General features: G+C 39.2%; 3 protein-coding genes across 5 annotated transcripts in view; all 3 read right to left on the bottom strand.

The window, feature by feature from the left end:
* Positions 1-156: 156 nt before the first annotated feature.
* Positions 157-11058, bottom strand: part of LOC125468146 — a 53582-nt gene continuing 42680 nt past the window's right edge. For both annotated transcript variants that reach the window (XR_007251511.1, XM_048566201.1), the window contains exon 4: positions 157-623. The gene's annotated coding sequence lies outside the window, so the exon portion shown is untranslated. The remainder of the gene's footprint in view (positions 624-11058) is intronic.
* On the bottom strand, positions 364-2232 carry LOC125469153. Its single transcript, XM_048566218.1, has 2 exons — positions 1876-2232; positions 364-848 (listed from the first exon to the last, which is right to left on the bottom strand). The coding sequence occupies exons 1-2, from the start codon at positions 2028-2030 to the stop codon at positions 647-649; spliced, it is 357 nt and encodes a 118-aa protein (XP_048422175.1). The 5' UTR covers positions 2031-2232; the 3' UTR covers positions 364-646.
* The window catches only part of LOC103949529 (histone deacetylase 19), a 102435-nt gene continuing 96947 nt past the window's right edge, over positions 5571-11058 (bottom strand). The window contains exons 5-6 of one of the 2 annotated variants that reach the window (XM_048566170.1): positions 10465-10522; positions 5571-5732 (exon numbers count right to left, since the gene is read on the bottom strand). In XM_048566170.1, coding sequence (XP_048422127.1) covers positions 5586-5732; positions 10465-10522 — 205 coding nt within the window. In that variant the 3' untranslated portion in view covers positions 5571-5585. The remainder of the gene's footprint in view (positions 5733-10464; positions 10523-11058) is intronic. The other variant, XM_048566174.1, reaches the window with a different exon arrangement.

Below are 11058 nucleotides of genomic sequence, written 5' to 3'. Positions count from 1 at the left end.
AGTAAAAAACTCACGACCAAGCGCGATAATTTGAACATTCAACACGACAAAATTATGCGATTGCTCGATGGCTGAACTGCAATGAGCAAAAAATATGAATGGCCCGATTGGACTCTAACACCGGCAAAACTCAGTGTTCTTGTTTGCACCAAACAATGATCAGCTAAACAAATTTTATTAGAAAAGGTAAAATATTACAACAAATTAAGGCTGAAAAAAGAAAGGCACAGCCCCAGTTTAATAATACAATCATCGAATTTGTAACAACGATAAAACTATAGGGCTCTTTGCTTCATAGGACCAGGAACATTCCCAAATTGAGAAACATTAAACGTCGCGCTACAAGCTTAAGAAAGAAAAGAATGAAGAAAAAGCAAGCTGCATACACAAAGAAATGAAATACAAAAGATACATTACAAGTTTGATGGCTAAACTGCATTTTGACCCGGAACTATTCAATTTTCTCTCTAGCATCCAAGATTTCTTTCCCTAAATCTCTGGGATATTTGTTATGATTTGATACTTAACAGGAAGTAACATGCACACATAACTTTGTTGCTCAAGATGAGAAAATTGGGGAAACATTAAAGTTCTAAGTACCTTTTTATCAGCTTCAGTTGCTTCTTTGAACTTTGAGTTCAGTGAGTTAACCTCCTCTGTACTCAGTTGATCTACAAGATGTTTCTCCAATTCTGTTACTCTGGGTTAACCTCCTCTGCTTTTCCTCAGCATGAGAAGGAGCAACTGTCTTCGGTGACCTTCCTCCAGCTGGGCGTGCCATGTGCCGAGCACCAGGACCAGGCATCAGTTGCTGTTGTTGAAAGCCTTTTAAAGTGAAAAATAAGAAACTATTCTACATCAAAGGAAGACATGTTTCAAAATGTAAAAGTGATTTGTTCATGGATGAACACCGGATGCAGGTCTCCAGGCTACATTGCCAGCATTGGAGTAATTATTTGCAGGATGAAAAATATTGGATAAATCAAACATAACATCGCTTGGTAGCACTGCTGGAAGAGGGCGTCCCTCCCTAAACCGCTCCATCAAAGATAATGTGGCATGATGGGTAGTCATTCTATCAATCTAGACTGCACATTTAGACATGACTCAATTTAATAGTATATATTTATGGATGTTTGTATGTCAATTGGCCAGTAAAAGACTACTCCCAATCACAAATAAAATTTTATATCTACAAAGTATCTATGGCATGTGTAAGTTTTTACATCAAAATACGAACACATCATGCAAAGTATGAACATCCAGTAGCAAAGCATCTTGCAGAAAAATATGCTTTGATTGAGCCTGTTATGTTCAACAATTCAAGCTAATGAGAAAGTGCATTCATATAATCAATATTTAACATAATATGCCCCTGGTTATCATTTTATATGGAAATTCCTTCAGCAAAACAAGTATACAGCTTCAAGAACCTATTTGTCGATATGATCCTAACCCAAGAACATTTCCCCTGTATGCGCTAATCCTAACTACTCCATGGTCATCTAATGCTGCAGGTTTTCACTACTGCACAATTCTAATGTAATAAACAATCCTCAATCAATCCTTGGGTCATTTAACACATTTCTAAAGTCTGCTTACCACTTCAGGTCGAACGGATACACCATAAGGTATAAAAACCTCAGCTTAGATAAGAGAATTAAGACATCCCGAACTCACATTTACCACTTCAACTACAATTAGACTACAAATTCAAAATCAATCTGATTCGGAACCAGCATCAAATCCCAATCAACCACTAAAATTACAAAAAATATAATCATACACACACATCCAATTATACATATATACACAAGCATATACATATATATATATATATAGAGAGAGAGAGAGAGAGAGAGAGAGAGAGAGAACCTGCGCAAGGACCTGTTTGGGTGACCAGAGCCCTGGAAGAAAGCGACAACTTCATTGCCACTAATCCGGCCATCGCGGTCCAAATCGGCCCATCGCAAATATGCATGGAAGAGATCCAAATTCGCCGATTGGTTCTGCGGCGATGCCATTGCCATCGTCAGATTGCGATTTGTGGAAGATCAGACCACGGAATCAATCGAGGGCACCACGCGCTCAGGCTGCAGTACGCGTAAGCAGCGCCAGGAAGAATCAGAAAACCACGAATTTGGAGGACCAGGATTTGGTTGCCTTTCTTCTCCGATTCGGAGGAAAATCAGAAGACGACGGAGACATTGAGCGACACCAGTAGTTTGGGGTAGAAAAACGACGATTTTTCGTTTTTATTTTTTGTGACAAAAATGGTGCTGTATTTGTGTTATATTTCAAAATTGCCACTGGTCCCATGAGCCTGGTCCATTAGTATCGTTTGGTATGCAGACGAGACAGGACGGAATGGAACGGGACGGGACGGGACGGGACAGGACGGAACGGAACGGAGCGGGAGCAAAGATGCCCTCGGATGGAAACAAGGAGGAAGAAGAAGGAGACGGAGAGGTTATAATTTTGTGTTCCACGGATGTGGAACGAGTCGTTCCAGTGGGGTGAGGTGGAACGAAAATTCACCCAAAACTCGTCCCGTGGAACAGCTCGTTCCACCCGTTTTAGGCGCACCAAACGTGGGACGGAACGCCTTATCCCACTCTGTTCTGTCCCGTCCCACATACCAAACAGTACCTTAGGTACTACCACAACAAATACAATTTAGAAATCAGAGTTGGTTTGCAAGTTTATATTTTCGGTTTGTCAACTTAATGCGAGATTGAGAAGGAAGCTACAATTTAATGCGAGATTGAGAAGGTGCACATATAGAAAGGTGCAAATTAATGCGAGATTGAGAAGGAAGCTACAATTTAGAAATCAGAGTCATTTATTTGTCAGATATTTGACATGTTATATTGTAAGACTGTAAATCGCAGATATACATTTAGACATCGTTCGGTAAATCTATTTAAAGAATAAATCTAATTGATAATATGTACACACCCATGTAGATTAACTACTCTTATCATGGCCAACAAGCAGCTTATGTCCACGACGGTGTTGTGTTCACGTTTCGTCAGTTTCATGTCCTTTTTTTATTTAAGGAGACGATCAATGATTAGCATTCTAAATATGGTTATAACCCTTCAAATAACTTCATTAGTTGGTACAATTAAGGCATTTTGATTGATCCCTTTTGTGATCACCTCATTTTAGCTATTTAATTAGTCCCTGAAACTTCTTGCATTACATGATGTGCATGGAAAGGTCTATTAAATAAAACATTGGGGATCTTTGAAGTAGTACTATGTTTCAGGTCAAAATCAAAGAACCCGCCTAATAATTGATGTAATTAGTAAACACTGACACATAATGTAATGCATTCTTTATTGGAGCTACAATCTTGTCTAGTTTCCATTTTTTGTAAGTGTATATGTTAGTTTGGCGTATGTCGTCGGCCACTCTAGATTGAAGTGGGCAACTCCCTTGTGGGAGCTTCTTTTGTTCTCAGTTGTAGCAAAAATGTCTCAATCATTGAGACGAATTTCTCGAATTTTATCAAGTACATGTCAATTTATGTCCTCCTAACTATTTTTTAGTATGAATAGTTGCACCCTCTAATTTGCAAATGTTAAGAATAGTTGCTCACATGTGCGTAAACTGTAAGTTATGAATACAGACATAACTTGGATTCTAATTGGATATTTGGTGTTACAACATAAACAATAAAGTTGAGCATTTTTCAATATACTGAAAACACAATCTGATACACCAAGTGCCATTTTCCAATCATGGACTATATTTAATAAGTTACCATTAAAAGAGAACTCTTGATTTGGTTTATATGAAAAGAAAAGGAAATTAGGGTATATTATTTTATATTAATATGAATATTACTTAATTATTTTGTCAGCATTTATCCGTTAGCTGGTCGTGATCGGACTGAACGGTTGGCTCAACTGGTGTAGCAGGTAATGGGAGGCCTGGACTGCATAAGGCGCTTCCCCAACGCCCACTTCCACCGCCATTTATGTCCCCTGGCCTCTCCACCTCCTCCGTCTTCATCACCGCCGGGAAAAACCCTCCTCCTATTCTCTCGCACATCAAACACCCAAACCAGAACAATCAACACCAAAAATGCCAGTGCTGGGTACAAGAAGAAGGGGAAGATGAAGATGGCAGAGACAATCAACCCTCCGTCTTCATACCTTCTTTTTAGACGTAGAATGTGTTTCCTGCAATTGTATTGATTCTGAAGTGTCGAATGGTCTTTCGACAATTGACAATGATTGTACATAATATCATTCTCCATGGTAAACTTGAAAAGTCCGAACTTTTCTCGGTGAATATATTATTTCTCTTTCTGGTATTTGTCTGCTAAATTCTGAAGGTATCCCAAAATCTGGATGGAGTTGACAATCGGAGAGATTCCATTTTCAGGTTGGAATGGGTGATAGTCTTGCAGGAGTCTGTTGCTTTTTGAATTGACACAAGATTATCGTATTGTGCTGCCGCAACTTGGAGCTGTGGGGTTATCTTCGTGGATTACATCTGGACAGACGAGGAGAAAAGTTATCGGGAAGACTAAGAAACTCAAACAGGGAAACATTAGTAGCATTCAACAACCTGAAGTGCTTTCCCCTACTGCAAATGGGATATCAAGTGGTGCTTCAGCTGAAAGGACATCTAATGCAAGTCTTCCAGTCGATGCTCAGCAAGTCTTCAGTTGAAAGTTCACTCTGTATAGATGGTTCTGATACAGACACTGATACTGAACACTCAGCAAGTCTTCCGGTCAATGCTCGATTGCTGAAAAGGGCTCAGAGTTGGTTCTGCCTGAACAACTACAGATCTAAATACAACTGATGGACACAGGAACATATACAAAGTTATTGGAAGAGAAACCGTCAAATTGGGGTTTTCCTTTTACCATTTTGCCTTGTAATATAGTTACTGGTTTTACTGCAATACCGTATAGGTTATCGTTTGTTAATGAAAAATGAAAATTCTTTTGAGTAAAGAAATGAGTTAAGCAGATTATAATCCTAATTTCTGACATCCAAACTTTTCAAAAACATCGGTCACCTACGCCCAATCATTCATGATAGCGCGGGTTTGAGTCTAGTAATAAATGCTTCCTCTATGAACATCATGTGACATCCTAAATTTCTAATCCCATCTTCTTCCCAAATGAAAGAGGAAAATCGGATTTTGGAGCACCAAAATCAGGGGCAGTGGACTACTGATTGAACTTACGATTCCTGAAATAAGCACGGTTTTAGGGTTCCGACCAAAGAATTCGGTTTTGGGATACAACAGTATAATGACAGTTCCATGCCTTCCTATTTAACTTTTAATAGTTCAAAACAGTGAAAAAAAAACATGTACAAGATGCCAAATTTGGGTACTTATCCATGATAGTTTAAACAAGCGTTGAATTCTTACAAAGCATCAAATAAATTACCAACTTCACAAATCGAATGACAGTTAAGTTTGAATGACTTTGCTTGTGGTAATGTTTATATCTGGTCCGCAGGCTTACTCATAGTTTCTTTCACAGTTAGTTCATCCACTGATCCAAAGTCTATATCCAAAAGACCGCAAATATCAATGTCGACAGAGAAAAACAATTAGTCGGAGGGCGTTTTCTTACGAAAGCAGATACTGATTTTAATGATGGGCTTATGTGTTAATTTCACCTTTGCGCCTGTTGTAATCTCATCTACTGCTGGATCATAGCCTAAGCTTCTAGCATTCTCCGAGGTCCCTTTCTGGATCTCCAGTGTGCAAATAAACATAACAAATAGGTTATCATCCATGTTTATGTAAGTTTTAAAATGCGGCACAGCAAAGGAAATGAGCACATCGTAAGAAAGTAATGCTACGTGCAGGATATAAACATATAATCATAAACAGCAGTAGATACCATAGCTGGAAACATTATATTCTCATAAGATAGAAAGGGAACATTACTAATCACCAATGTAGGCTTCACGTAACAATAAACAAGAGACAGGATAACAGAGGGGAGCAACGGAACACTATGAAGAGACAAGCTTCCTCTTTATATATGATTTGGATGGTTTGAATAGATTCTAGTCAAATCCAGGTTTTAGTAAGTTTACGGTTGGAGCCGTCAAGAATGGTGCATATTGAGTTGGTTCATTGCATCATCTAAACGAATGAAACAGTAAACTCCAGAGGGACTATTTAACTTGTGTACATGGGAGATTTTGTTTGCCCTGTAACTTTCATCTTTTAGCCTTTCGTCAATATATTTCTGTTTCCTTGCCATGAACAAACAATATAACCACTTGTCCATTGTCAAAGATAATGAGCACAATTTTACTATACATGAACTTCAATGTAGTAGCATTTAAGAATAGACAAATGAATTTGTGAAATCCCGTCCCCAGAATTTCATTATTTAATTTACGTATTTCGTATATATTCGATTTTATTTAACTATATTTTTGTTAATTTTAGAATTTTAATTATTTAGTTACAAAGTTTGGTTTTTCAAAAAAAAAAAAAAAAAAAAAATCTGCCAGATGGCAGTGGGAGAGAGAGGAACCAATTAGAAAACAGAGAAAGAAGAGAAATGAGGGGAGTTAGCCAATCAGGAAAAGAGGAAAGGAGGGGAAAAAAGGGAAAAGAGGAGGAGGGGAACCCGGACCCCTCCCTTCGACCTGCCAACCTAACCCGGCCACATCTCCTTATTTCAGCCACCGTTGATGACGAGGCCGGTGTCAAATTATTCCTCTCTTCGAACCTAGTTGAACCCTTGTCTCAATTGTACTTGTGGGTCCCTATATTTGACAAACAGAGCACGAGAAACCCTCGGTATGCCAAAAACCCTAGAGTAATTAATTTTCTTTTCGGCATCGGTCACGATGGCACACCACCTGGTATTGGTAGCCCTTCCTTGCAAGAGTAAAACCCAACAACAGTCATTGTCATCAGACCTTCGACAGAGTAGCGGCGAGGCTCGATAGTTTCTAGCCACCCGACTCTTTCGAGGGCTTTTTCAAGTATTTTCCGGCTGAATTGGACTTCAGCCCAGGTATGAAAATTTCTCACCTCATTGAGATCTATATGCTTGTGAAATTTGATAATTTTTGGAGTTAGGTGAATTTTTTCGGTGAGTAGAGGTGGCCAGCCGCCGCGTGTGGCGACGCATGGCCCGAGGAACCACTTGACCTTCTAGACTAAATTTGATACCCTAATTCCATATGTGACGTCTGATTGAAGAAATCTCGTCGTTTGAACATAGTTTTGATAGAGGCTGCCTTTTGATCATTATATGAATCGACGATCCGACCATTGGATCGACAGTAAACTTTAATATGTTATAGTACGTAATATTTAAGGACATTAAGAACTGACGGATTAGGAATCCAATGTACGGATCTTGATGATTTGAATTTCTAAGTTTGTAAAGCCGAACGTTGACCGCCACTTAATTTAGCAATTGGCGAAGATCCGACCGTTGGATCGTTCTAAAATTTTAAGATATTATTCTAGAAGATTAATGAGACACTTGGGAAGTTATTGATCGGAAATCTAATAGACGGATCTTCTAGATTGGACTACTAAGTTTGATTTTGGTCAAGATGTTCTTAAGCGTTCTTTAGTTCTAAAAGTAGCATTACTAGAGACCTAGTGAAGCCTATCGGGCCTATCTGAGTTAGTGAGTTATTCCAAGTGATGTGCACTTCGATTTACGTGCAAGTGGCACCTTATTGTGTTATACTTGTTTATTGAACTTCTAGATAATATGAATAAGATATACGATTGCTAGTATAGAGATGCGAGCCTGAAATCTTTTTAGAAGTATTATGTAGAACTTATGTGCTTGTCTGACAAGATTGTTAGTGGTCATGAGAAGTTGATAGTGCAGGTGCCTACGTTGTAAATCATAAGGGTTGAGGATGGGTAGGTTGTGTGTTGAACTGACTACATCATGTAGCAGTGGTACATGGATGGTCTTGCTTGGTATATTCGCGATAGGGGACCATAAGTATTACATGGGTGATCATGCTTGGTATATGTTAGATGGGTGATCACCGTCTGCACGATTAGGCTATACTTATGGTTCTACTTGGTATATCCATAATGGGGGACCATATGCATTCTATGAGTGATCATGCTTGGTATATCCGTGATAGGTGATCACTACCTAGTGCTATAGGATATAGTCCTGCTTGGTATATCTGCGATGGGGGACTGTTAGGAGTGTTCATGCTTGATATATCCGCGATGGGTGATCACTGCCTACATTATTAGACTATGCTTATGATTCTGCTTGGTTTATCTGCAATGGGGGACCATATGCATTCTAGGAGTGATCATGCTTGGTATATCCGCAATAGGTGATCACTACCTAGAGTTAGGATGTGGTCTTGCTTGGTATATCCGCGATAAGGGACCATACGTATTTCAAGGGTGATCATGCTTGGTATATCTATGATGGGTGATCATTGCCTGCACATTAGATTATGTATATGGTTCTGCTTGGTATATCCGCAATGGGGAACCATATGCATTCTAGGGGTGATGAGGATTAGTTGTACTTGGTATATTTCAATAGGCGACTATATTTTAGTTAGATTTCGTTGAGTGGTCTGGAATCCTTACTCTTGCTCATTTCCATAAAGTTAGTCTGGAAACCTAGATTCGAATGAATGGATGTTACCCACAGTAGACCTGGGGAGTAGGGTTGGGCCAAGCCCAATTTTGAAGGGACCAGACTGTACCCGGGTTTAAAAGAAACAGGTCGGGTCGGGCCGGGGTAGGTATAACATATGTTAATATAGGAACCGGAACTAACTCAGCTCGGTTGAAATGGGTAGGGTCCATGGGTTTTTTTTTTTTTTTTTTGGGATCCTTCGTATTCTTCTGCAACTCAATAGCACTACTCGAACTACCGCCACTTAAGGCCGTCTCCGCCCATGCCCACCTTACCATTAGATCCAAACCCACCAAACCCAGTTCCAAATTGCCACCCATAATAAGATTCAACCCTGCCCAACTCAGATCTGCCTTGTCCCCAAATTTGACGAGAAAGCTCACCAATTGCACGACAACCTTCCTTTCTTTGATCAAACTTGAATTGTACAAAACCAAAAGAAGAAAATGCCCAAAATTAGAGCAGAGCAACAGAGAGAAAAGGGCAGAGCAGGCAGCTCAGCTCATGGCTCTGCATAAAGCAAGCATATTTTTGAATGTTATCAGAAGGGAGGAAATGGGTGCAAAGTCAATTTTAGAGAGAGAAGGACATCGAGACGACTTCTATGGGCGCAGAGCTCCATCTTCGTCGATCTGGAGCCCACTGTCATCGATGAGGTTCGCTATCATCATAGTGCCATCATTGTCCATCTTTGATCTTTGTTGTCCCTTAGGTGCCTTGGAGCATCCCCGATTTGCAGCCTTGTGTCATCGTCAACGCCATCTTCGACGGCCGGAGTCAAAAGATAGAGACATCGAGTTGGTATTAGGAGAGATGAGCGAGAGAGATGTGGACAAAGAATGCTGTAGTGCAAGTCTAAGATTGAGATTCAGAGAGAGAGAAAGAGACTGAACGAGTAAAGCATAGAACGGGTTGGTCCGGGGCCCCGAGATTCTAAAATTGTGGAACTGCCCCGCTCCTGTAGATACTCTCTCCCTGCCCTGCCTCGAATAAACAATACCTGCCCCGACCCACGGGTCTTGTACCCGTTTGCCCAGCTCTACTTGTGAGTATAAATTACATTTTCCATGTTATTATTTATAATCTAAGTGGGGAATTTTGTAGACTTCTTTTATTAAATATTGTGAGGTGATATGCGATCTTGTTGATTGATTAACGTAGTTAAATGTTAGTATCGTGCCTCTTTGATTCATGAAATTGATTAATGAAAGTGATTGTGGAATGACGTTGTATATGATTGTTATTATTATGATTAGACTCATTATCCAAGGTGACTAGAGAATATTATTGTGCTTTGTTGATTGTTCTTTGAGATGTTGCATGCCATGAATTATGGTTTTATGTTGAGACTTAGTGATTTATGTGATGGATGAAGTGGAAATATTGTTTGTCATATGGATTTGTTATGTAGCCTTGAACCTAGTAATTTTCATGCTTGTCAATTTCTAATAATTGATTGAGGAATGCTATACTTTTCTGCTTAAACGTACTGTGATAAACGTCGAGTGTAGTAAATGATGAACTACGAATGACTTGATCCCTATTTAGGGTACGTAGGCAGTCTAACGAGGAGGTTAGATGCAGCCATAAAGCATAGGAAAAATTACTACGAAATTGGACCTTGAGTGGTGCTTTGTTCATAGCCGGAGGCGGGGTACATTAGATTTACGGGTACTTGCTGACGTCACGTGTCGATCTTGAATGTATGTCGGGATCGGGGCATGACAAAATTGGTAGCCAAATATAGTGGATTATAGTTCAAATGATTCCACACCCAAAAAAAAAAAAAAGTTGAGTTCCAGTGATGATTTGTGACATACCGGATCTTTAACCTCAAGTTCAACGATCTCTTTCTTTACTCTGCTTGGTAAAGGCTTACTATATAAACCATAAATCAGTATATTGCAAAGACGGAAGTGCTAGATAATTAATGAGAACAAATAAGGAGAATAAATTGAAGTACCGTTCATCATCAACCTCCATATCAGAATCTGGATCCCATCTCTCGTTTGGGTCATCCTATTCCTCATTCTCTTGAAAGATTTTCACAAAGAATAATATTAAAACATTGAATACTAGCCAATATAACACCGTTAAATATTGAGTACATAACAACTGAAACTAGATTCATTTGAACTAGCAAGCTACATTCTTTATAATAGATTAAAAAATGGAGTTTTGACTCTATTTAAATACACAACTTTTCCTTTTGGATTACCTCTATTCTCGTTAAAAAAAAATCTCTGAGACTTCCATCAAATATACTACCAGTTACGCAACAAGAACTATCATATTACAGGCAGGAAGTGGAAAACATAGGAATGTCAAAATGTAAGTTTGATAGCAAATATATGGAAGGAAAAGATGGAAATTTGGGGTCTTCTACTCGAGAACAATGTGGCCTTGGAGTAAAT

The sequence above is a fragment of a genome, unplaced genomic scaffold (genome assembly GCF_019419815.1).
Source record: "Pyrus x bretschneideri cultivar Hongxiangsu unplaced genomic scaffold, Pyrus_bretschneideri_v1 Contig10, whole genome shotgun sequence".
In the NCBI taxonomy this organism is placed as follows: domain Eukaryota; kingdom Viridiplantae; phylum Streptophyta; class Magnoliopsida; order Rosales; family Rosaceae; genus Pyrus; species Pyrus x bretschneideri.
Note: the sequence above shows the minus strand (reverse complement) of the source record. Positions and strands in the feature narration are given on the sequence as shown.